Source organism: Labrus mixtus, chromosome 14 (assembly GCF_963584025.1).
Source record: "Labrus mixtus chromosome 14, fLabMix1.1, whole genome shotgun sequence".
In the NCBI taxonomy this organism is placed as follows: Eukaryota; Metazoa; Chordata; class Actinopteri; order Labriformes; family Labridae; genus Labrus; species Labrus mixtus.
The window spans coordinates 8,505,597-8,531,900 of record NC_083625.1 but is presented as its reverse complement, the minus strand read 5'-3'; the positions used below and the strand labels follow the sequence as shown (position 1 = coordinate 8,531,900).

The following is a 26,304-nucleotide window of genomic DNA, read 5'->3' as shown; positions in this document are numbered from 1 at the left end:
TGGATGTTTATGTTGTGAATTTACTTGAAATTGTACAGCAAATGTCAGTAAGTTAGGCTTTTCATGATTTACCTTCCACTCTTTAAATAAATTCATTTATCCTTATATTTTATCTCCAGGGCAGCACACTCATACTGGAGGAAAGCCATAGATTGTGCCTTACAGAGCTCAGGCACTGTAGAGAAATGGGATGGTGTGTCCTTTGGGGGTGGCTCCCTTCAACAAATGATGAAACATGCTGGCATATGGGGATGTCTTCAGGCTGCTGTTCTTGCTGCAAAAATTGCACAGTAGGTTTCAGTAACATTCATGACTGATTTGATATGCTTTTTAGCATGTGTTGTGGGCTTAAAACCTGCCTGCTTCTGAGGTACCGGTAAATGTTTTGATCTTCAGGTATATCTTAACTTCTGATGTCAGCCAGAGAACCAAATGCTGTCTCCTGTCCGCCCACCTCTTCAAGGTAATACTTCCAGTGGGGTTTAATCTCTTAGCTCACACTTATATTTGCTATTTCACAGGACTCATGACTAACAAGTTTAACTGTTAGTTTGTTTTTGTTCATTCATTTTGGCATGCTTATCTGTGTGTTTCTGTATGTTTTTGTCACCCACTTTCCTAGTGTGTGCTACTTTGCTCCTTAGCCCAGCCTCAGGCTGACCTCCAGTATGCCAATCACAGCATTGGAGATGAACTGCTTCCTGGAGTTGACCTATTCTCCGAGCCCCACAGGCTTCACCTTGGCACCACTGTGGCAAGCCTAAACTTTATTTGCTGCTGGCTTTTCACCACAGGATACCACATCACGGTACACTCATAACCTTTGTCCGACCACATTTTTACCTTAAATTCTCAACATACTGTATATAATTCACTCAGTGTTAACTCACGTTTAATATTTCAGTTACTGCCAATACTAGCTCTATACCAACATTTTGTGGGGACTGTGTGCAGAGATGTGCAGCGCACTGTTGAGGCAAAAATACTTAAGGTCAGCATTTGTATTGTTTTCTATAAAAAACATGTAGCCTACCGTACATGTTTTTCTTCTCATGGTCCTGGCAGAGTTTAAAATCCCAGTTGATGTCTCATGCAGATACGTACCCTTTCTGAGCTCTGTCTGTTCACTGAAGCTGTAAAAGAGTCAGTTCAACTAATACAAGGAACTGGGGTTCTTCTGCCGTATGGACAGTACATTGCCAAAAACAATCTCCAGGTATACGCATGCACGCACACATACACACAAAAACAAGCGCACACAATATTTTCCTTTTGGCATTTCTATCTCTTAGCCTCTGTATACTGGTAATGACACATTTGTTGCATCATGCAACACTTTTGAACTTGTGTTTCTTATATTGTACCTGAAAGCTCTCTCAGGGATATGTGTGCTACCTTCCTGTGTAATTTAAACTGTATTATGTTTGTTCTTTTTGCTGCCTCTTCTTAGTATTTAAATGATTGTAATGTGTAATTGAACATGCCATAATTTGAATCAATGTAACATTTTGTTCATATTGTACAGCCTGTGAAGACATTCTACACCAACAGGTCTCTCTTGGACAATGCTGAGGTACATTATTTTATTCCATTAGATGTTCAAAGATCTTGGGGCATTTCATTAGTGTAATTCTGTCATGATTTCTAAGGTGCCAAATTGTGTTTGTTTTGGGTGAGAACAGTAAAAACATCATTCTCAAATAGAATAATCATACAACTGTTGGGGTTTTGCAGAGTTAACTTGCAGGCAACAATTACGTTGGGTTTTATATCAGTCAAATTTGGTTAATTAATATTATTAATTATCCTTTAATTATTAATATAAATCAACAATATTATTAAACTGAGTTAATAAAAACGGGGCACCACCCTGAAATCAGGGAAAATAACCAAAAATCACAAAATCAGTCTCTAATTAATTAATTAAAACTAATATTAATTATTAATTACCTGTATTTAACTAAATAGAAGGCTTAGGTTCGTATACAAGTTTTTGCACCCAGCTTTATTACAATGCACATACATCAGTAATCACAAACAACTGCGTTAAACTGAGTTTTGGCGGTTGGCAAACAACGAATTGGTGCATTTCCGCCACCTACTGGTAAGTAGTGTGGATCAAAATATCTAACGGGTACTATTTTCTGTGAATAATAATAATAATTTAAAACAATTATATATATATATATATATATATATATATATATATATATATATATATATCCTCTCAATCAACTTAGTTTGTCTAAGGTAGTCAAATAAAAATCCTAAAGCCTTCATTTTCTGAGTTCTTTTGTAAGATATCTATTCAATCTAAGTGCAATTTAATTTCTTTCAAGGTTCCACTATCCGTCTTCTTTTTGAACTATATTTCTGACAGTGTAAAAATGACATGTTCCACTGTCTCCTCTTATCTACAGTAATCACATCTGCCTGTATCATGTTTTCCTATTTTACACAATTTATTATTTAATCCAGTGTGTCCAAATCTAAGTCTAGATAATGTTCTTTCATTCTCCTATTTGTTTGCAGGGCATGCTGGGAGTAGTAGTCCTTTATCTTGTTTCCCTAAAAATAATCAAATTATCTGTCTGGCTGGCCCCCAACACTACCAAGGTTTATTTGGTGCCATATACTCTGCATTGCCGTAGTTTATCATCTTATCTCCTAAACAAGCTCCCTGCAATTAAGCCTTCCTAACACATTCAGCATCAGTCCAAATCAACAAGACAGACTATACAATGCATTGAGAAAGATATATACATACACATACTTAAGGCAAAAATGTGATATTTGCTCTGTATTCTATTCCAGTGCTACTTTTTCAGCCATGTTATGACAAATTAAGATACATGTTGTGTTTTTATTAATAGGTTTCCACTTCAATTGCACAAGAAACCCTTTTTTGTGAATATATTCTCTTTGTACGTGGTGTTTGTATTTAGGCTTTGGAAGAACTACTCAACACTGAGTTGGCTCCGGAGGTCTGCAAGGTGTATGGCTCCACATTGTGCCTTCGTTCTAACCTTGCTCGTATTCAACTTGTCCTGGCCCTCAGTAACACTGTACACGGTACTCCAGTGCCAGGTCTGTAAACACTTACTTCTCTTCTTTCTATTATCTTTGTTAAGTTTATTGTTTGTATTGTTTGTTTGTATAAAACAAAATAGATTAAATTGACTTATTAGATTGCCTGAAAAAATAAACAATTAAACTTTTAGATTGCCTATTTTTATGGGAATTTATTTTTTAAGCTGGTCTGATGGGGCGTTATGAGATTTTGTATCTGCATCCCAAGTATGCATCCACGTATGCACAGACCAGATATGCATGAGGCTAAGTTTATTTCATGATATTAATACTTTCCTGTGCTGTATTTGTGAACCAAAGTGCTAAAATTCCATTTAAATGGATCTTATTTTTTCCTTTCCAAGAGTAACTGTGGATCAAACAGCTTTTTAAATACAATTTGTGAATGTCTTCTAGAGTCTGTCGAAGGAGAAGCTGGTGGAAACTTGAGATCAGAAAATACAAAACAAAGTGAAGAGGTCAAACAAGATGATGAGGGCTCTTTTTTACAGACGAAAGAGCCGAATGTTCTTACTCTTGAAATCCAAAAGGAGAAGCTCAGTTTGGAGGGGATTAAGGTTGGATTATTTTGACATTTTTCTAATTCCTCTTTACTTCAGGGATTGGCCACTATCTGTAATATATGCATTTAATTGTGTGATATTTGGTATGTCCCCTCAACTCTTTCTATCTTGTTCATATTCATGTCTAAAATTTCTGTCGTAGTTTCTTTTGCTAGAAGGAGCGTCCTCCTTGCTGCACTCTGTTGAGCAGCAGCTCTCACCTCAGTGCTGTAGTAAAATGGAGAAACTAGAACTGAAAATCGAGATCAATCTTCTAAAGGCCAACCTTTACCTGCAACAAGGACATTCTGCACTTAGGTAAAGAAGTTTCGTACGTGTACTCTCAGGGTGTTTACACGGTGATGGTTATGTTTCTGGACTATCCTTAAGGTTTTACCCTTACTTCTCCCTCTAGTTCTGTGATGAGTGTGTCTTCCTTGATGCTGCTGCAGAAAGCTCCTGTAATCATAAGTGGATCTTTACCTGGCTCTCAGCAACCCATATCTGAGCACCAAAATGCCAAGACTGGAAGTAAACAGGTAATCACAAGATCACAAAAGTTGAGTTTTGAACAAAACCCAAAGATCCCAAATTCCTATCAGTGAATTGCACAGTATACAATATAGAATTTAGAAAAAACTGAATTTAATTCTGTAATAAAACCCTTGGTGTGTTGCATTAAAATCGTAACACTGTAAACATTTTTAATTTACAGATTATTAAAATTCCAAACAGACATTTATCCATACTAGATGCTTCTCTTTACTTTCCAAACTTGTTTGATTTCACTTTACCAAATGTATTTAAGCGTCACAACACAAGCACACTTAGACACTTCAGGATCAACTCAGTTGTCATTTATGTTTAATGGAATTCAAAGTGCACATAATGATATTTAAAATATTCCCAGTTATGTAATACAGAACTAAACATAACATGCATACAATTTGATTTTTATTTTGTTTAAATATCTACAGATAGAAATATACAAGAGTGCTGATCAGTAATATCTTCTGCATTTTGCTCCATGTTCTCAATCAATACCACACCTTTTTCTATTATTTGTAATATTCGCGGGCATATTTGGCAATCAGAATGTCCAGACATCCAGTATCAGAGGGAAGTTGGACAATGTGATAAATTCCTAGTATTGGCTATAAACCAAGATACTACCGTGACCAAGATCAGCCGATATAGTTACAGAAAGTTGTGCACTCAGCTTAACCTTCATTCTTTCATCGCCATGCACAAGTCTTTCATAGTGATCATCAAGGACCGAAATTAAAAACAGAGTTTCCACATTATAGTGAGAAAACAATTCATGATTGGGGCACTTAATACATTTTGTGTCTAATCAGTAATAAGTGATAAAATGTTTAGTCCTTCTGACTTCTGTTCTGCTTACTTGTTTGATTAGTTTTAGAAAAATACGAGTTTAGTAAGAAAAATAACTTCAAAAAGTCCTAGTCAATTATGCACTTAACGATAATGGCCATGAGGATGGTTAATTGTTCTAAAGGTGTTTGCCAATGCTTGTGTCTCTGTGTTCTATATTCTGTCTTTAGGGTGCTCAAGACTGCAGAGTGCCAATCTACCTGGAGGGAGATTGTCCCAGAGCTGTTGAGGCCAGTGAGAGAATTGGAGTTCCCCTCTGGCTGCTCTGTCGCCTTGCTCTGGTCCGTAGCCTGGCAGCACACAACCCTGATACCAGGTCCCTTTTGCCCGGTATGGTTCAGTGCTGTGCTGCTCTTTCTTTTTCATTTGTAGTTTATTATAGGCAAAAAAGGTAACATATGATATAACATGGACAACAAATACCCTTTAAGCAATCTATAGTTGGGGTAAATAAAATAAAAACCGAGGGACGTTGTTAGGTGGGGGTTGTTTCTGTAGTAAATGTTCAATGATGAAATCGTGGAACAGACTGTGGATCATCTTAGATTTTATTCGGTCGTGATCAGACAACACAGCAACAGAACACAAATTGCTGACAAAGTATTCATCTTCACAGTGCTGCTTATATTCTGTTACAATGTAGAGTCTACAAATTAATTTCCATTTGGATAGAGTTCCAATATGCTAGAAAGAAGACATTAGCTTGACTTGTAAATGTCAGACATGCATTTCTTCAACCTCAGAGAATCACATTTCCTTTTCAGCTCACAACATACACTTGGCTCCAATCCAAATCTGCTGCTATGAGATGTCTTACACTTAAATATTACAGCTTCACAGACCTAAATAAAGAATTTCCCTGAGATGGCAGACAGACTTAAATGATATATCCACAAAACTACCAAGTTGAATTAATTCATGGAAATTCGTACTAACAGGCGTTTTTTTTTCTCCCTTTTTCTTTAAATTACAATTAGGGCTCGACCGATATAGAATATATCTTTCTTAGATCTATGTTCCATCTGTATTTATAGATATACACATTTATGGTGTTGATCCGTCAAATGCAGTTATCAAACATATACACGATATATAGTATAAAACAGTCAAGATGGTGAAAGACTGCTGCTAGTTTAATCTGATAAAACTGAAATGAAATGCTATTTGACTGGGGAATAAATCAAGTCATATCTGCAGATATCTGCGATAAAAATAGCCGATACAGATAGTCACTGGATATGCTAATATCGCCCGCTAGATCAGATGGCCGATTAATCGGCTGGGCTCTTATTACAAGGCATCATATATTATTGACCGAGTGCCTAGTGCAACCATAGGAATCATTTTCAGCGCATAAACAAAATATTGATAAATAAAGAAAATTGTGTTCTTCATAAGCTACATTTTAATGTGTTTAAAGATGATGATTATGGTATATTGAATCTCTTTTTGTGTTTGTGTGGCTGTTTGGGTATGAATGTGTTTGTGTGTTTTGGAATGAAATAAATTTTTTAGGTAAGAATATTAATGAGGAGATAGCTCAGACCTTGCAGGAGGGTCTTGATGAATGTGAACGATGGGGAGATCTTGATATTCAAGCTGTTTTGATGGTTGAGGGTGCAAACTTGGAGGCACAGAGGGGCAGAACTGATGAAAGCATGGCATTGCTACAGGTATGAACCCACACACTAACACACACACAACCACAAGATACATTTATTGAGTAATAAATACATAATACAATAGCCATTAAATAGATGACTTTAAAGAATTTAGTTACAGCAGAAATATACTTATCTTTTGACTACCTTACCATGAAAAAATTCCAAGAGAAGCGATCAACTTCTATTTCCCTTCCACATGCAAAAGGCGTTTGAGATATAGTGCTGAACATTTTCTACGACAAATGAGGTGCCAAATTAAATTTCACGGTGCTGTATGCAAAGGCAATGTGTCTGTACTCTGCAGAACGGTATGTTGAAAATGACAGTAAAATAACTGGGTGAGTCCTGGGTAGTGTGCATTCTAAAACTATGATGATCAAAGGACAGGTAGTGTGCATTTTAAAACTATGATGATCTACTATGATGATCAAGGAGAGGCTGGTGAAGCCAAGAGGAATCACAAAAAAGGTGTTCTCTTAGCCACGACCCGGATTTGATCAGGGGTTACAGCGGCCACAACGCAGGGTACTAACCACTATACTATCACAGCCACAATGATGCCTGAAAGAACAGCTTCTTGTTGTAGAATGTCAGGAGTTCAACCTAGAATCTTCTGATCTGTAGTCAGACGTGTTATCCATTGTGCCACTAGCCCACTGTGATATAAACCTACATTAAATTTCACAGTGCTGTATGCAAAGGCAATGTGTCTGTACTCTGCAGAACGGTATGTTGAAAATGACAGTAAAATAACTGGGTGAGTCCTGGGTAGTGTGCATTCTAAAACTATGATGATCAAAGGACAGGTAGTGTGCATTCTAAAACTATGATGATCTACTATGATGATCAAAGGAGAGGCTGGTGAAGCCAAGAGGAATCACAAAAAAGGTGTTCTCTTCACCACTCTTGCCGTGACCCGGATTCGAACCGGGGTTGCTGCGGCCACAACGCAGAGTACTAACCACTATACGATCACGGCCACTTACTTGCCTGAGACACCAGCTTCTTGTTGTAGAATGTCTTCAGCACTGAATGTCAAATGCCTTTGTATCTGAAGTCCTTAGTCAAAGTCAGTCAAGTTCTATGCACTTCCGAGAGAACATTTGTTTTCACAAAACGAAGACTCGCAAGTGGAGGTTTCAGGATAGCTGTGTCTGATGAATCCACAGGGACATGTTGAAATGCAGTGTAACTGTGTCAGTTGACTCTTTTTGGTATGCAGTTTAACTGTGTCAGTTGACTGTTTTTGGTTGTGGGGAAGTATGAGGCAGAACTGATTTACACTTTTTAAAACTCTCAACGAGCTAGCCAGGAGTTGAACCTAGAATCTTCTGATCCGTAGTCAGACGCGTTATCCATTGCGCCACTAGCCCACTATGATGCAAACCTTCATTAAATTTCACGGTGCTGTATGCAAAGGCAATGTGTCTGTACTCTGCAGAACGGTATGTTGAAAATGACAGTAAAATAACTGGGTGAGTCCTGGGTAGTGTGCATTCTAAAACTATGATGATCAAAGGACAGGTAGTGTGCATTCTAAAACTATGATGATCTACTATGATGATCAAAGGAGAGGCTGGTGAAGCCAAGAGGAATCACAAAAAAGGTGTTCTCTTCACCACTCTTGCCGTGACCCGGATTTGAACCGGGGTTGCTGCAGCCACAACGCAGAGTACTAACCACTATACGATCACGGCCACTTCCTTGCCTGAGACACCAGCTTCTTGTTGTAGAATGTCTTCAGCAGTGAATCTCAAATGCCTTTGTATCTGAAGCCCTTAGTCAAAGTCAGTCAAGTTCTATGCACTTCCGAGAGAACATTTGTTTTCACAAAACAAAGACTTGCAAGTGGAGGTTTCAGGATAGCTGTGTCTGATGACTGATGAATGCACAGGGACATCAGACAGGGACTGATGAATCCACAGGGACATGTTGAAATGCAGTGTAACTGTGTTAGTTGACTCTTTTCGGTATGCAGTGTAACTGTGTCAGTTGACTCTTTTCGGTATGCAGTGTAACTGTGTCATTTGACTCTTTTCGGTATGCAGTGTAACTGTGTCAGTTGACTCTTTTCGGTATGCAGTGTAACTGTGTCAGTTGACTCTTTTCGGTTGTGGAGAAGTATGAGTCAGAACTGATTTACACTTTTTAAAACTCTCAACGAGCTAGTCAGGAGTCGAACCTAGAATCTTTAATCTTTTACATTAAATTTCACGGTGCTGTATGCAAAGGCAATGTGTCTGTACTCTGCAGAACGGTATGTTGAAAATGACAGTAAAATAACTGGGTGAGTCCTGGGTAGTGTGCATTCTAAAACTATGATGATCAAAGGACAGGTAGTGTGCATTCTAAAACTATGATGATCAAAGGAGAGGCTGGTGAAGCCAAGAGGAATCACAAAAAAGGTGTTCTCTTTGCCACTCTTGCCGTGACCCGGAGTTGCTGCGGCCACAACGCAGAGTGCTAACTACTATACGATCACGGCCACTTACTTGCCTGAGACACCAGCTTCTTGTTGTAGAATGTATTCAGCAGTGAATCTCAAATGCCTTTGTATCTGAAGCCCTTAGTCAAAGTCAGTCAAGTTCTATGCACTTCCGAGAGAACATTTGTTTTCACAAAACGAAGACTTGCAAGTGGAGGTTTCAGGATAGCTGTGTCTGATGCCTGATGAATCCACAGGGACATCAGACAGGGACTGATGAATCCACAGGGACATGTTGAAATGCAGTGTAACTGTGTCAGTTGACTCTTTTCGGTTGTGGAGAAGTATGAGTCAGAACTGATTTACACTTTTTAAAACTCTCAACGAGCTAGCCAGGAGTCGAACCTAGAATCTTTAATCTTTTACATTAAATTTCACGGTGCTGTATGCAAAGGCAATGTGTCTGTACTCTGCAGAACGGTATGTTGAAAATGACAGTAAAATAACTGGGTGAGTCCTGGGTAGTGTGCATTCTGAAACTATGATGATCAAAGGACAGGTAGTGTGCATTCTAAAACTATGATGATCTACTATGATGATCAAAGGAGAGGCTGGTGAAGCCAAGAGGAATCACAAAAAAGGTGTTCTCTTCGCCACTCTTGCCGTGACCCGGATTCGAACCGGGGTTGCTGCGGCCACAACGCAGAGTACTAACCACTATACGATCACGGCCACTTCCTTACCTGAGACACCAGCTTCTTGTTGTAGAATGTCTTCAGCAGTGAATCTCAAATACCTTTGTATCTGAAGCCCTTAGTCAAAGTCAGTCAAGTTCTATGCACTTCCGAGAGAACATTTGTTTTCACAAAATGAAGACTTGCAAGTGGAGGTTTCAGGATAGCTGTGTCTGATGACTGATGAATCCACAGGGACATCAGACAGGGACTGTTGAATCCACAGGGACATGTTGAAATGCAGTGTAACTGTGTCAGTTAACTCTTTTCGGTATGCAGTGTAACTGTGTCAGTTGACTCTTTTCGGTATGCAGTGTAACTGTGTCAGTTGACTCTTTTCGGTTGTGGAGAAGTACGAGGAAGAACTGATTTACACTTGTTAAAACTGTCAACGAGCTAGCCAGGAGTTGTTTTCACAAAATGAAGATTTGCAAGTGGAGGTTTCAGGATAGCTGTGTCTGATGACTGCAAAGAATCCACAGGGACATGTTGAAATGCAGTGTAACTGTGTCAGTTGACTCTTTTCGGTTGTGGAGAAGTATGAGGCAGAACTGATTTACGCTTTTTAAAACTCTCAACGAGCTAGCCAGGAGTCGAACCTAGAATCTTCTGATCCGTAGTCAGACGCGTTATCCATTGCGCCACTAGCCCACTGTGATGTAAACCTACATTAAATTTCACGGTGCTGTATGCAAAGGCAATGTGTCTGTACTCTGCAGAACGGTATGTTGAAAACGACAGTAAAATAACTGGGTGAGTCCTGGGTAGTGTGCATTCTAAAACTATGATGATCAAAGGACAGGTAGTGTGCATTCTAAAACTATGATGATCAAAGGAGAGGCTGGTGAAGCCAAGAGGAATCACAAAAAAGGTGTTCTCTTCGCCACGACCCGGATTCGAACCGGGGTTGCTGCGGCCACAACGCAGAGTACTAACCACTATACGATCACGGCCACTTCCTTGCCTGAGACACTAGCTTCTTGTTGTAGAATGTCTTCAGCAGTGAATCTCAAATGCCTTTGTATCTGAAGCCGTTAGTCAAAGTCAGTCAAGTTCTATGCACTTCCGAGAGAACATTTGTTTTCACAAAACGAAGACTTGCAAGTGGAGGTTTCAGGATAGCTGTGTCTGATGACTGATGAATCCACAGGGACATCAGACAGGGACTGTTGAATCCACAGGGACATGTTGAAATGCAGTGTAACTGTGTCAGTTGACTCTTTTCGGTTGTGGAGAAGTACGAGGAAGAACTGATTTACACTTGTTAAAACTGTCAACGAGCTAGCCAGGAGTTGTTTTCACAAAATGAAGATTTGCAAGTGGAGGTTTCAGGATAGCTGTGTCTGATGACTGCAAAGAATCCACAGGGACATGTTGAAATGCAGTGTAACTGTGTCAGTTGAGTCTTTTCGGTTGTGGAGAAGTACGAGGAAGAACTGATTTACAATTTTTAAACAGTATGTTTTGTTTTCACAAAAAGAAGACTTGCAAGTGGAGGTTTCAGGATAGCTGTGTCTGATGCCTGATGAATCCACAGGGACATGTTGAAATGCAGTGTAACTGTGTCAGTTGACTCTTTTCGGTTGTGGAGAAGTATGAGGCAGAACTGATTTACACTTTTTAAAAGTCTCAACGAGCTAGCCAGGAGTCGAACCTAGAATCTTCTGATCCGTAGTCAGACGCGTTATCCATTGCGCCACTAGCCCACTGTGATGTAAACATACATTAAATTTCACGGTGCTGTATGCAAAGGCAATGTGTCTGTACTCTGCAGAACGGTATGTTGAAAATGACAGTAAAATAACTGGGTGAGTCCTGGGTAGTGTGCATTCTAAAACTATGATGATCAAAGGACAGGTAGTGTGCATTCTAAAACTATGATGATCAAAGGAGAGGCTGGTGAAGCCAAGAGGAATCACAAAAAAGGTGTTCTCTTTGCCACTCTTGCCGTGACCCGGAGTTGCTGCGGCCACAACGCAGAGTGCTAACTACTATACGATCACGGCCACTTACTTGCCTGAGACACCAGCTTCTTGTTGTAGAATGTATTCAGCAGTGAATCTCAAATGCCTTTGTATCTGAAGCCCTTAGTCAAAGTCAGTCAAGTTCTATGCACTTCCGAGAGAACATTTGTTTTCACAAAACAAAGACTTGCAAGTGGAGGTTTCAGGATAGCTGTGTCTGATGCCTGATGAATCCACAGGGACATCAGACAGGGACTGATGAATCCACAGGGACATGTTGAAATGCAGTTTAACTGTGTCAGTTGACTCTTTTCGGTTGTGGAGAAGTATGAGTCAGAACTGATTTACACTTTTTAAAACTCTCAACGAGCTAGCCAGGAGTCGAACCTAGAATCTTTAATCTTTTACATTAAATTTCACGGTGCTGTATGCAAAGGCAATGTGTCTGTACTCTGCAGAACGGTATGTTGAAAATGACAGTAAAATAACTGGGTGAGTCCTGGGTAGTGTGCATTCTAAAACTATGATGATCAAAGGACAGGTAGTGTGCATTCTAAAACTATGATGATCTACTATGATGATCAAAGGAGAGGCTGGTGAAGCCAAGAGGAATCACAAAAAAGGTGTTCTCTTCACCACTCTTGCCGTGACCCGGATTTGAACCGGGGTTGCTGCGGCCACAACGCAGAGTACTAACCACTATACGATCACGGCCACTTACTTGCCTGAGACACCAGCTTCTTGTTGTAGAATGTCTTCAGCAGTGAATCTCAAATGCCTTTGTATCTGAAGCCCTTAGTCAAAGTCAGTCAAATTCTATGCACTTCCGAGAGAACATTTGTTTTCACAAAATAAAGACTTGCAAGTGGAGGTTTCAGGATAGCTGTGTCTGATGACTGATGAATGCACAGGGACATCAGACAGGGACTGATGAATCCACAGGGACATGTTAAAATGCAGTGTAACTGTGTTAGTTGACTCTTTTCGGTATGCAGTGTAACTGTGTCAGTTGACTCTTTTCGGTTGTGGGGAAGTATGAGGCAGAACTGATTTACACTTTTTAAAACTCTCAACGAGGTAGCCAGGAGTCGAACCTAGAATCTTCTGATCTGTAGTCAGACGCGTTATCCATTGCGCCACTAGCCCACTGTGATTTAAAACTACATTAAATTTTACGCTGCTGTATGCAAAGGCAATGTGTCTGTACTCTGCAGAACGGTATGTTGAAAATGACAGTAAAATAACTGGGTGAGTCCTGGGTAGTGTGCATTCTAAAACTATGATGATCAAAGGACAGGTAGTGTGCATTCTAAAACTATGATGATCTACTATGATGATCAAAGGAGAGGCTGGTGAAGCCAAGAGGAATCACAAAAAAGGTGTTCTCTTCACCACTCTTGCCGTGACCCGGATTCGAACCGGGGTTGCTGCAGCCACAACGCAGAGTACTAACCACTATACGATCACGGCCACTTACTTGCCTGAGACACCAGCTTCTTGTTGTAGAATGTCTTCAGCAGTGAATCTCAAATGCCTTTGTATCTGAAGTCCTTAGTCAAAGTCAGTCAAGTTCTATGCACTTCCGAGAGAACATTTGTTTTCACAAAACAAAGACTTGCAAGTGGAGGTTTCAGGATAGCTGTGTCTGATGACTGATGAATGCACAGAGACATCAGACAGGGACTGATGAATCCACAGGGACATGTTGAAATGCAGTGTAACTGTGTCAGTTGACTCTTTTCGGTTGTGGAGAAGTATGAGTCAGAACTGATTTACACTTTTTAAAACTCTCAACGAGCTAGCCAGGAGTCGAACCTAGAATCTTTAATCTTTTACATTAAATTTCACGGTGCTGTATGCAAAGGCAATGTGTCTGTACTCTGCAGAACGGTATGTTGAAAATGACAGTAAAATAACTGGGTGAGTCCTGGGTAGTGTGAATTCTAAAACTATGATGATCAAAGGACAGGCAGTGTGCATTCTAAAACTATGATGATCTACTATGATGATCAAAGGAGAGGCTGGTGAAGCCAAGAGGAATCACAAAAAAGGTGTTCTCTTCACCACTCTTGCCGTGACCTGGATTTGAACTGGGGTTGCTGCGGCCACAACGCAGAGTACTAACCACTATACGATCACGGCCACTTACTTGCCTGAGACACCAGCTTCTTGTTGTAGAATGTCTTCAGCAGTGAATCTCAAATGCCTTTGTATCTGAAGTCCTTAGTCAAAGTCAGTCAAGTTCTATGCACTTCCGAGAGAACATTTGTTTTCACAAAACAAAGACTTACAAGTGGAGGTTTCAGGATAGCTGTGTCTGATGACTGATGAATGCACAGGGACATCAGACAGGGACTGATGAATCCACAGGGACATGTTGAAATGCAGTGTAACTGTGTTAGTTGACTCTTTTCGGTATGCAGTATAACTGTGTCAGTTGACTCTTTTCGGTTGTGGGGAAGTATGAGGCAGAACTGATTTACACTTTTTAAAACTCTCAATGAGCTAGCCAGGAGTCGAACCTAGAATCTTCTGATCCGTAGTCAGACGCGTTATCCATTGCTCCACTAGCCCACTGTGACGGAAGTCTACATTAAATTTCACGGTGCTGTATGCAAAGGCAATGTGTCTGTACTCTGCAGAACGGTATGTTGAAAATGACAGTAAAATAACTGGGTGAGTCCTGGGTAGTGTGCATTCTAAAACTATGATGATCAAAGGACAGGTAGTGTGCATTCTAAAACTATGATGATCTACTATGATGATCAAAGGAGAGGCTGGTGAAGCCAAGAGGAATCACAAAAAAGGTGTTCTCTTCACCACTCTTGCCGTGACCTGGAGTTGCTGCGGCCACAACGCAGAGTACTAACCACTATACGATCACGGCCACTTACTTGCCTGAGACACCAGCTTCTTGTTGTAGAATGTCTTCAGCAGTGAATCTCAAATGCCTTTGTATCTGAAGTCCTTAGTCAAAGTCAGTCAAGTTCTATGCACTTCCGAGAGAACATTTGTTTTCACAAAACAAAGACTTACAAGTGGAGGTTTCAGGATAGCTGTGTCTGATGACTGATGAATGCACAGGGACATCAGACAGGGACTGATGAATCCACAGGGACATGTTGAAATGCAGTGTAACTGTGTTAGTTGACTCTTTTCGGTATGCAGTATAACTGTGTCAGTTGACTCTTTTTGGTTGTGGGGAAGTATGAGGCAGACCTGATTTACACTTTTTAAAACTCTCAACGAGCTAGCCAGGAGTCGAACCTAGAATCTTCTGATCCGTAGTCAGACGCGTTATCCATTGCGCCACTAGCCCACTGTGATGGAAATCTACATTAAATTTCACGGTGCTGTATGCAAAGGCAATGTGTCTGTACTCTGCAGAACGGTATGTTGAAAATGACAGTAAAATAACTGGGTGAGTCCTGGGTAGTGTGCATTCTAAAACTATGATGATCAAAGGACAGGTAGTGTGCATTCTAAAACTATGATGATCTACTATGATGATCAAAGGAGAGGCTGGTGAAGCCAAGAGGAATCACAAAAAAGGTGTTCTCTTCACCACTCTTGCCGTGCCCCGGATTCAAACCAGGGTTACTGCGGCCACAACGCAGAGCACTAACCACTATACTATCACAGCCAGACTAATGCCTGAAAGAACAGCTTATTGTTGTAAAATATCTTCAGCACTGAATGTCAAATGCCTTTGTATCTGAAGCCCTTAGTCAAAGTCAGTCAAGTTCTATGCACTTCCGAGAGAACATTTGTTTTCACAAAACGAAGACTTGCAAGTGGAAGTTTCAGGATAGCTGTGTCTGATGCCTGATGAATCCACAGGGACATCAGACAGGGACTGATGAATCCACAGGGACATGTTGAAATGCAGTGGAACTGTGTCAGTTGACTCTTTTCGGTTGTGGGGAAGTATGAGGCAGAACTGATTTACACTTTTTAAAACTCTCAACGAGCTAGCCAGGAGTCGAACCTAGAATCTTCTGATCCGTAGTCAGACGCGTTATCCATTGCACCACTAGCCCACTGTGATGGAATTCTACATTAAATTTCACGGTGCTGTATGCAAAGGCAATGTGTCTGTACTCTGCAGAACGGTATGTTGAAAATGACAGTAAAATAACTGGGTGAGTCCTGGGTAGTGTGCATTCTAAAACTATGATGATCAAAGGACAGGTAGTATGCATTCTAAAACTATGATGATCAAAGGAGAGGCTGGTGAAGCCAAGAGGAATCACAAAAAAGGTGTTCTCTTCACCACTCTTGCTGTGACCCGGATTTGAACTGGGGTTGCTGCAGCCACAACGCAGAGTACTAACCACTATACGATCACGGCCACTTACTTGCCCGAGACACCAGCTTCTTGTTGTAGAATGTCTTCAGCAGTGAATCTCAAATGCCTTTGTATCTGAAGTCCTTAGTCAAAGTCAGTCAAGTTCTATGCACTTCCGAGAGAACATTTGTTTTCACAAAACAAAGACTTACAAGTGGAGGTTTCAGGATAGCTGTGTCTGATGACTGATGAATGCACAGGGACATCAGACAGGGACTGATGAATCCACAGGGACATGTTGAAATGCAGTGTAACTGTGTTAGTTGACTCTTTTCGGTATGCAGTGTAACTGTGTCAGTTGACTCTTTTCGGTTGTGGGGAAGTATGAGTCAGAACTGATTTACACTTTTTAAAACTCTCAACGAGCTAGCCAGGAGTCGAACCTAGAATCTTTAATCTTTTACATTAAATTTCACGGTGCTGTATGCAAAGGCAATGTGTCTGTACTCTGCAGAACGGTATGTTGAAAATGACAGTAAAATAACTGGGTGAGTCCTGGGTAGTGTGCATTCTAAAACTATGATGATTAAAGGACAGGTAGTGTGCATTCTAAAACTATGATGATCTACTATGATGATCAAAGGAGAGGCTGGTGAAGCCAAGAGGAATCACAAAAAAGGTATTCTCTTCACCACTCTTGCCGTGACCCGGATTCGAACCGGGGTTACTGCGGCCACAACGCAGAGTACTAACCACTATTCTATCACAGCCACACTAATGTCTGAAAGAACAGCTTATTGTTGTAAAATATCTTCAGCACTGAATGTCAAATGCCTTTGTATCTGAAGCCCTTAGTCAAAGTCAGTCAAGTTCTATGCACTTCCGAGAGAACATTTGTTTTCACAAAACGAAGACTTGCAAGTGGAGGTTTCAGGATAGCTGTGTCTGATGCCTGATGAATCCACAGGGACATCAGACAGGGACTGATGAATCCACAGGGACATGTTGAAATGCAGTTTAACTGTGTCAGTTGACTCTTTTCGGTTGTGGAGAAGTATGAGTCAGAACTGATTTACACTTTTTAAAACTCTCAACGAGCTAGCCAGGAGTCGAACCTAGAATCTTTAATCTTTTACATTAAATTTCACGGTGCTGTATGCAAAGGCAATGTGTCTGTACTCTGCAGAACGGTATGTTGAAAATGACAGTAAAATAACTGGGTGAGTCCTGGGTAGTGTGCATTCTAAAACTATGATGATCAAAGGACAGGTAGTGTGCATTCTAAAACTATGATGATCTACTATGATGATCAAAGGAGAGGCTGGTGAAGCCAAGAGGAATCACAAAAAAGGTGTTCTCTTCGACAATCTTGCCGTGACCCGGATTCGAACCGGGGTTACTGCGGCCACAACGCAGAGTACTAACCACTATACTATCACAGCCACACTAATGCCTGAAAGAACAGCTTATTGTTGTAAAATATCTTCAGCACTGAATGTCAAATGCCTTTGTATCTGAAGCCCTTAGTCAAAGTCAGTCAAGTTCTATGCACTTCCGAGAGAACATTTGTTTTCACAAAACGAAGACTTGCAAGTGGAAGTTTCAGGATAGCTGTGTCTGATGCCTGATGAATCCACAGGGACATCAGACAGGGACTGATGAATCCACAGGGACATGTTGAAATGCAGTGTAACTGTGTCAGTTGACTCTTTTCGGTTGTGGAGAAGTATGAGTCAGAACTGATTTACACTTTTTAAAACTCTCAACGAGCTAGCCAGGAGTCGAACCTAGAATCTTTAATCTTTTACATTAAATTTCACGGTGCTGTATGCAAAGGCAATGTGTCTGTACTCTGCAGAACGGTATGTTGAAAATGACAGTAAAATAACTGGGTGAGTCCTGGGTAGTGTGCATTCTAAAACTATGATGATCAAAGGACAGGTAGTGTGCATTCTAAAACTATGATGATCTACTATGATGATCAAAGGAGAGGCTGGTGAAGCCAAGAGGAATCACAAAAAAGGTGTTCTCTTCACCACTCTTGCCGTGCCCCGGATTCAAACCAGGGTTACTGCGGCCACAACGGAGAGCACTAACCACTATACTATCACAGCCAGACTAATGCCTGAAAGAACAGCTTATTGTTGTAAAATATCTTCAGCACTGAATGTCAAATGCCTTTGTATCTGAAGCCCTTAGTCAAAGTCAGTCAAGTTCTATGCACTTCCGAGAGAACATTTGTTTTCACAAAACGAAGACTTGCAAGTGGAAGTTTCAGGATAGCTGTGTCTGATGCCTGATGAATCCACAGGGACATCAGACAGGGACTGATGAATCCACAGGGACATGTTGAAATGCAGTGGAACTGTGTCAGTTGACTCTTTTCGGTTGTGGGGAAGTATGAGGCAGAACTGATTTACACTTTTTAAAACTCTCAACGAGCTAGCCAGGAGTCGAACCTAGAATCTTCTGATACGTAGTCAGACGCGTTATCCATTGCACCACTAGCCCACTGTGATGGAAATCTACATTAAATTTCACGGTGCTGTATGCAAAGGCAATGTGTCTGTACTCTGCAGAACGGTATGTTGAAAATGACAGTAAAATAACTGGGTGAGTCCTGGGTAGTGTGAATTCTAAAACTATGATGATCAAAGGACAGGTAGTATGCATTCTAAAACTATGATGATCAAAGGAGAGGCTGGTGAAGCCAAGAGGAATCATAAAAAAGGTGTTCTCTTCACCACTCTTGCCGTGACCCGGATTTGAACTGGGGTTGCTGCGGCCACAACGCAGAGTACTAACCACTATACGATCACGGCCACTTACTTGCCTGAGACACCAGCTTCTTGTGGTAGAATGTCTTCAGCAGTGAATCTCAAATGCCTTTGTATCTGAAGTCCTTAGTCAAAGTCAGTCAAGTTCTATGCACTTCCGAGAGAACATTTGTTTTCACAAAACAAAGACTTACAAGTGGAGGTTTCAGGATAGCTGTGTCTGATGACTGATGAATGCACAGGGACATCAGACAGGGACTGATGAATCCACAGGGACATGTTGAAATGCAGTGTAACTGTGTTAGTTGACTCTTTTCGGTATGCAGTATAACTGTGTCAGTTGACTCTTTTTGGTTGTGGGGAAGTATGAGGCAGAACTTATTTACACTTTTTAAAACTCTCAACGAGCTAGCCAGGAGTCGAACCTAGAATCTTCTGATCCGTAGTCAGACGCGTTATCCATTGCGCCACTAGCCCACTGTGATGGAAATCTACATTAAATTTCACGGTGCTGTATGCAAAGGCAATGTGTCTGTACTCTGCAGAACGGTATGTTGAAAATGACAGTAAAATAACTGGGTGAGTCCTGGGTAGTGTGCATTCTAAAACTATGATGATTAAAGGACAGGTAGTGTGCATTCTAAAACTATGATGATCTACTATGATGATCAAAGGAGAGGCTGGTGAAGCCAAGAGGAATCACAAAAAAGGTGTTCTCTTCGCCACTCTTGCCGTGCCCCAGATTCAAACTAGGGTTACTGCGGCCACAACGCAGAGCACTAACCACTATACTATCACAGCCAGACTATTACCTGAAAGAACAGCTTATTGTTGTAGAATGTCTTCAGCACTGAATGTCAAATGCCTTTGTATCTGAAGCCCTTAGTCAAAGTCAGTCAAGTTCTATGCACTTCCGAGAGAACATTTGTTTTCACAAAACGAAGACTTGCAAGTGGAAGTTTCAGGATAGCTATGTCTGATGCCTGATGAATCCACAGGGACATCAGACAGGGACTGATGAATCCACAGGGACATGTTGAAATGCAGTGTAACTGTGTCAGTTGACTCTTTTCGGTTGTGGGGAAGTATGAGGCAGAACTGATTTACACTTTTTAAAACTCTCAACGAGCTAGCCAGGAGTCGAACCTAGAATCTTGTGATCCGTAGTCAGACGCGTTATCCATTGCACCACTAGCCCACTGTGATGGAATTCTACATTAAATTTCACGGTGCTGTATGCAAAGGCAATGTGTCTGTACTCTGCAGAACGGTATGTTGAAAATGACAGTAAAATAACTGGGTGAGTCCTGGGTAGTGTGCATTCTAAAACTATGATGATCAAAGGACAGGTAGTATGCATTCTAAAACTATGATGATCAAAGGAGAGGCTGGTGAAGCCAAGAGGAATCACAAAAAAGGTGTTCTCTTCACCACTCTTGCTGTGACCCGGATTTGAACTGGGGTTGCTGCAGCCACAACGCAGAGTACTAACCACTATACGATCACGGCCACTTACTTGCCCGAGACACCAGCTTCTTGTTGTAGAATGTCTTCAGCAGTGAATCTCAAATGCCTTTGTATCTGAAGTCCTTAGTCAAAGTCAGTCAAGTTCTATGCACTTCCGAGAGAACATTTGTTTTCACAAAACAAAGACTTACAAGTGGAGGTTTCAGGATAGCTGTGTCTGATGACTGATGAATGCACAGGGACATCAGACAGGGACTGATGAATCCACAGGGACATGTTGAAATGCAGTGTAACTGTGTTAGTTGACTCTTTTCGGTATGCAGTGTAACTGTGTCAGTTGACTCTTTTCGGTTGTGGGGAAGTATGAGTCAGAACTGATTTACACTTTTTAAAACTCTCAACGAGCTAGCCAGGAGTCGAACCTAGAATCTTTAATCTTTTACATTAAATTTCACGGTGCTGTATGCAAAGGCAATGTGTCTGTACTCTGCAGAACGGTATGTTGAAAATGACAGTAAAATAACTGGGTGAGTCCTGGGTAGTGTGCATTCTAAAACTATGATGATTAAAGGACAGGTAGTGTGCATTCTAAAACTATGATGATCTACTATGATGATCAAAGGAGAGGCTGGTGAAGCCAAGAGGAATCACAAAAAAGGTATTCTCTTCACCACTCTTGCCGTGACCCGGATTCGAACCGGGGTTACTGCGGCCACAACGCAGAGTACTAACCACTATTCTATCACAGCCACACTAATGTCTGAAAGAACAGCTTATTGTTGTAAAATATCTTCAGCACTGAATGTCAAATGCCTTTGTATCTGAAGCCCTTAGTCAAAGTCAGTCAAGTTCTATGCACTTCCGAGAGAACATTTGTTTTCACAAAACGAAGACTTGCAAGTGGAGGTTTCAGGATAGCTGTGTCTGATGCCTGATGAATCCACAGGGACATCAGACAGGGACTGATGAATCCACAGGGACATGTTGAAATGCAGTTTAACTGTGTCAGTTGACTCTTTTCGGTTGTGGAGAAGTATGAGTCAGAACTGATTTACACTTTTTAAAACTCTCAACGAGCTAGCCAGGAGTCGAACCTAGAATCTTTAATCTTTTACATTAAATTTCACGGTGCTGTATGCAAAGGCAATGTGTCTGTACTCTGCAGAACGGTATGTTGAAAATGACAGTAAAATAACTGGGTGAGTCCTGGGTAGTGTGCATTCTAAAACTATGATGATCAAAGGACAGGTAGTGTGCATTCTAAAACTATGATGATCTACTATGATGATCAAAGGAGAGGCTGGTGAAGCCAAGAGGAATCACAAAAAAGGTGTTCTCTTCACCACTCTTGCCGTGCCCCGGATTCAAACCGGGGTTACTGCGGCCACAACGGAGAGCACTAACCACTATACTATCACAGCCAGACTAATGCCTGAAAGAACAGCTTATTGTTGTAAAATATCTTCAGCACTGAATGTCAAATGCCTTTGTATCTGAAGCCCTTAGTCAAAGTCAGTCAAGTTCTATGCACTTCCGAGAGAACATTTGTTTTCACAAAACGAAGACTTGCAAGTGGAAGTTTCAGGATAGCTGTGTCTGATGCCTGATGAATCCACAGGGACATCAGACAGGGACTGATGAATCCACAGGGACATGTTGAAATGCAGTGGAACTGTGTCAGTTGACTCTTTTCGGTTGTGGGGAAGTATGAGGCAGAACTGATTTACACTTTTTAAAACTCTCAACGAGCTAGCCAGGAGTCGAACCTAGAATCTTCTGAGACGTAGTCAGACGCGTTATCCATTGCACCACTAGCCCACTGTGATGGAAATCTACATTAAATTTCACGGTGCTGTATGCAAAGGCAATGTGTCTGTACTCTGCAGAACGGTATGTTGAAAATGACAGTAAAATAACTGGGTGAGTCCTGGGTAGTGTGCATTCTAAAACTATGATGATCAAAGGACAGGTAGTATGCATTCTAAAACTATGATGATCAAAGGAGAGGCTGGTGAAGCCAAGAGGAATCATAAAAAAGGTGTTCTCTTCACCACTCTTGCCGTGACCCGGATTTGAACTGGGGTTGCTGCGGCCACAACGCAGAGTACTAACCACTATACGATCACGGCCACTTACTTGCCTGAGACACCAGCTTCTTGTGGTAGAATGTCTTCAGCAGTGAATCTCAAATGCCTTTGTATCTGAAGTCCTTAGTCAAAGTCAGTCAAGTTCTATGCACTTCCGAGAGAACATTTGTTTTCACAAAACAAAGACTTACAAGTGGAGGTTTCAGGATAGCTGTGTCTGATGACTGATGAATGCACAGGGACATCAGACAGGGACTGATGAATCCACAGGGACATGTTGAAATGCAGTGTAACTGTGTTAGTTGACTCTTTTCGGTATGCAGTATAACTGTGTCAGTTGACTCTTTTTGGTTGTGGGGAAGTATGAGGCAGAACTTATTTACACTTTTTAAAACTCTCAACGAGCTAGCCAGGAGTCGAACCTAGAATCTTCTGATCCGTAGTCAGACGCGTTATCCATTGCGCCACTAGCCCACTGTGATGGAAATCTACATTAAATTTCACGGTGCTGTATGCAAAGGCAATGTGTCTGTACTCTGCAGAACGGTATGTTGAAAATGACAGTAAAATAACTGGGTGAGTCCTGGGTAGTGTGCATTCTAAAACTATGATGATCAAAGGACAGGTAGTGTGCATTCTAAAACTATGATGATCTACTATGATGATCAAAGGAGAGGCTGGTGAAGCCAAGAGGAATCACAAAAAAGGTGTTCTCTTCGCCACTCTTGCCGTGCCCCAGATTCAAACTAGGGTTACTGCGGCCACAACGCAGAGCACTAACCACTATACTATCACAGCCAGACTATTACCTGAAAGAACAGCTTATTGTTGTAGAATGTCTTCAGCACTGAATGTCAAATGCCTTTGTATCTGAAGCCCTTAGTCAAAGTCAGTCAAGTTCTATGCACTTCCGAGAGAACATTTGTTTTCACAAAACGAAGACTTGCAAGTGGAAGTTTCAGGATAGCTATGTCTGATGCCTGATGAATCCACAGGGACATCAGACAGGGACTGATGAATCCACAGGGACATGTTGAAATGCAGTGTAACTGTGTCAGTTGACTCTTTTCGGTTGTGGGGAAGTATGAGGCAGAACTGATTTACACTTTTTAAAACTCTCAACGAGCTAGCCAGGAGTCGAACCTAGAATCTTGTGATCCGTAGTCAGACGCGTTATCCATTGCACCACTAGCCCACTGTGATGGAATTCTACATTAAATTTCACGGTGCTGTATGCAAAGGCAATGTGTCTGTACTCTGCAGAACGGTATGTTGAAAATGACAGTAAAATAACTGGGTGAGTCCTGGGTAGTGTGCATGTTTAATGTATGAAATCTACATTAAATTTCACGGTGCTGTATGCAAAGGCAATGTGTCTGTACTCTGCAGAACGGTATGTTGAAAATGACAGTAAAATAACTGGGTGAGTCCTGGGTAGTGTGAATTCTAAAACTATGATGATCAAAGGACAGGTAGTATGCATTCTAAAACTATGATGATCAAAGGAGAGGCTGGTGAAGCCAAGAGGAATCATAAAAAAGGTGTTCTCTTCACCACTCTTGCCGTGACCCGGATTTGAACTGGGGTTGCTGCGGCCACAACGCAGAGTACTAACCACTATACGATCACGGCCACTTACTTGCCTGAGACACCAGCTTCTTGTGGTAGAATGTCTTCAGCAGTGAATCTCAAATGCCTTTGTATCTGAAGTCCTTAGTCAAAGTCAGTCAAGTTCTATGCACTTCCGAGAGAACATTTGTTTTCACAAAACAAAGACTTACAAGTGGAGGTTTCAGGATAGCTGTGTCTGATGACTGATGAATGCACAGGGACATCAGACAGGGACTGATGAATCCACAGGGACATGTTGAAATGCAGTGTAACTGTGTTAGTTGACTCTTTTCGGTATGCAGTATAACTGTGTCAGTTGACTCTTTTTGGTTGTGGGGAAGTATGAGGCAGAACTTATTTACACTTTTTAAAACTCTCAACGAGCTAGCCAGGAGTCGAACCTAGAATCTTCTGATCCGTAGTCAGACGCGTTATCCATTGCGCCACTAGCCCACTGTGATGGAAATCTACATTAAATTTCACGGTGCTGTATGCAAAGGCAATGTGTCTGTACTCTGCAGAACGGTATGTTGAAAATGACAGTAAAATAACTGGGTGAGTACTGGGTAGTGTGCATTCTAAAACTATGATGATCAAAGGACAGGTAGTGTGCATTCTAAAACTATGATGATCTACTATGATGATCAAAGGAGAGGCTGGTGAAGCCAAGAGGAATCACAAAAAAGGTGTTCTCTTCGCCACTCTTGCCGTGCCCCAGATTCAAACTAGGGTTACTGCGGCCACAACGCAGAGCACTAACCACTATACTATCACAGCCAGACTATTACCTGAAAGAACAGCTTATTGTTGTAGAATGTCTTCAGCACTGAATGTCAAATGCCTTTGTATCTGAAGCCCTTAGTCAAAGTCAGTCAAGTTCTATGCACTTCCGAGAGAACATTTGTTTTCACAAAACGAAGACTTGCAAGTGGAAGTTTCAGGATAGCTATGTCTGATGCCTGATGAATCCACAGGGACATCAGACAGGGACTGATGAATCCACAGGGACATGTTGAAATGCAGTGTAACTGTGTCAGTTGACTCTTTTCGGTTGTGGGGAAGTATGAGGCAGAACTGATTTACACTTTTTAAAACTCTCAACGAGCTAGCCAGGAGTCGAACCTAGAATCTTCTGATCCGTAGTCAGACGCGTTATCCATTGCACCACTAGCCCACTGTGATGGAATTCTACATTAAATTTCACGGTGCTGTATGCAAAGGCAATGTGTCTGTACTCTGCAGAACGGTATGTTGAAAATGACAGTAAAATAACTGGGTGAGTCCTGGGTAGTGTGCATTCTAAAACTATGATGATCAAAGGACAGGTAGTATGCATTCTAAAACTATGATGATCAAAGGAGAGGCTGGTGAAGCCAAGAGGAATCACAAAAAAGGTGTTCTCTTCACCACTCTTGCTGTGACCCGGATTTGAACTGGGGTTGCTGCAGCCACAACGCAGAGTACTAACCACTATACGATCACGGCCACTTACTTGCCCGAGACACCAGCTTCTTGTTGTAGAATGTCTTCAGCAGTGAATCTCAAATGCCTTTGTATCTGAAGTCCTTAGTCAAAGTCAGTCAAGTTCTATGCACTTCCGAGAGAACATTTGTTTTCACAAAACAAAGACTTACAAGTGGAGGTTTCAGGATAGCTGTGTCTGATGACTGATGAATGCACAGGGACATCAGACAGGGACTGATGAATCCACAGGGACATGTTGAAATGCAGTGTAACTGTGTTAGTTGACTCTTTTCGGTATGCAGTGTAACTGTGTCAGTTGACTCTTTTCGGTTGTGGGGAAGTATGAGTCAGAACTGATTTACACTTTTTAAAACTCTCAACGAGCTAGCCAGGAGTCGAACCTAGAATCTTTAATCTTTTACATTAAATTTCACGGTGCTGTATGCAAAGGCAATGTGTCTGTACTCTGCAGAACGGTATGTTGAAAATGACAGTAAAATAACTGGGTGAGTCCTGGGTAGTGTGCATTCTAAAACTATGATGATTAAAGGACAGGTAGTGTGCATTCTAAAACTATGATGATCTACTATGATGATCAAAGGAGAGGCTGGTGAAGCCAAGAGGAATCACAAAAAAGGTATTCTCTTCACCACTCTTGCCGTGACCCGGATTCGAACCGGGGTTACTGCTGCCACAACGCAGAGTACTAACCACTATTCTATCACAGCCACACTAATGCCTGAAAGAACAGCTTATTGTTGTAAAATATCTTCAGCACTGAATGTCAAATGCCTTT

At 41.2% G+C, this 26,304-nt stretch overlaps 1 protein-coding gene and 16 non-coding genes across 17 annotated transcripts in view; 1 reads left to right on the top strand and 16 right to left on the bottom strand.

Moving 5' to 3' along the window:
• Nucleotides 1-26,304, top strand: part of LOC132988731 (cilia- and flagella-associated protein 54-like) — a 96,851-nt gene that overhangs the window by 18,152 nt on the left and 52,395 nt on the right. The window contains 12 exon segments of the mRNA XM_061056304.1: nucleotides 120-290; nucleotides 397-463; nucleotides 623-808; nucleotides 905-991; nucleotides 1,097-1,216; nucleotides 1,526-1,573; nucleotides 2,946-3,087; nucleotides 3,499-3,647; nucleotides 3,796-3,950; nucleotides 4,048-4,171; nucleotides 5,198-5,357; nucleotides 6,543-6,700. Coding sequence (XP_060912287.1) covers nucleotides 120-290; nucleotides 397-463; nucleotides 623-808; nucleotides 905-991; nucleotides 1,097-1,216; nucleotides 1,526-1,573; nucleotides 2,946-3,087; nucleotides 3,499-3,647; nucleotides 3,796-3,950; nucleotides 4,048-4,171; nucleotides 5,198-5,357; nucleotides 6,543-6,700 — 1,567 coding nt within the window.
• Nucleotides 7,599-7,670, bottom strand: trnah-gug (transfer RNA histidin (anticodon GUG)). Its single transcript has one exon. It is a non-coding gene; the product is annotated as a tRNA-His (tRNA).
• trnar-acg (transfer RNA arginine (anticodon ACG)) lies at nucleotides 7,992-8,064 on the bottom strand. Its single transcript has one exon. It is a non-coding gene; the product is annotated as a tRNA-Arg (tRNA).
• trnah-gug (transfer RNA histidin (anticodon GUG)) lies at nucleotides 9,777-9,848 on the bottom strand. Its single transcript has one exon. It is a non-coding gene; the product is annotated as a tRNA-His (tRNA).
• trnar-acg (transfer RNA arginine (anticodon ACG)) lies at nucleotides 10,429-10,501 on the bottom strand. The gene has a single exon. It is a non-coding gene; the product is annotated as a tRNA-Arg (tRNA).
• trnar-acg (transfer RNA arginine (anticodon ACG)) lies at nucleotides 11,484-11,556 on the bottom strand. Its single transcript has one exon. It is a non-coding gene; the product is annotated as a tRNA-Arg (tRNA).
• On the bottom strand, nucleotides 12,457-12,528 carry trnah-gug (transfer RNA histidin (anticodon GUG)). Its single transcript has one exon. It is a non-coding gene; the product is annotated as a tRNA-His (tRNA).
• On the bottom strand, nucleotides 12,888-12,960 carry trnac-aca (transfer RNA cysteine (anticodon ACA)). The gene has a single exon. It is a non-coding gene; the product is annotated as a tRNA-Cys (tRNA).
• trnah-gug (transfer RNA histidin (anticodon GUG)) lies at nucleotides 13,213-13,284 on the bottom strand. The gene has a single exon. It is a non-coding gene; the product is annotated as a tRNA-His (tRNA).
• Nucleotides 14,316-14,388, bottom strand: trnar-acg (transfer RNA arginine (anticodon ACG)). Its single transcript has one exon. It is a non-coding gene; the product is annotated as a tRNA-Arg (tRNA).
• On the bottom strand, nucleotides 15,061-15,133 carry trnar-acg (transfer RNA arginine (anticodon ACG)). The gene has a single exon. It is a non-coding gene; the product is annotated as a tRNA-Arg (tRNA).
• On the bottom strand, nucleotides 15,782-15,854 carry trnar-acg (transfer RNA arginine (anticodon ACG)). The gene has a single exon. It is a non-coding gene; the product is annotated as a tRNA-Arg (tRNA).
• Nucleotides 17,473-17,544, bottom strand: trnah-gug (transfer RNA histidin (anticodon GUG)). Its single transcript has one exon. It is a non-coding gene; the product is annotated as a tRNA-His (tRNA).
• trnar-acg (transfer RNA arginine (anticodon ACG)) lies at nucleotides 19,284-19,356 on the bottom strand. Its single transcript has one exon. It is a non-coding gene; the product is annotated as a tRNA-Arg (tRNA).
• trnar-acg (transfer RNA arginine (anticodon ACG)) lies at nucleotides 22,835-22,907 on the bottom strand. The gene has a single exon. It is a non-coding gene; the product is annotated as a tRNA-Arg (tRNA).
• Nucleotides 24,425-24,497, bottom strand: trnar-acg (transfer RNA arginine (anticodon ACG)). Its single transcript has one exon. It is a non-coding gene; the product is annotated as a tRNA-Arg (tRNA).
• Nucleotides 25,146-25,218, bottom strand: trnar-acg (transfer RNA arginine (anticodon ACG)). The gene has a single exon. It is a non-coding gene; the product is annotated as a tRNA-Arg (tRNA).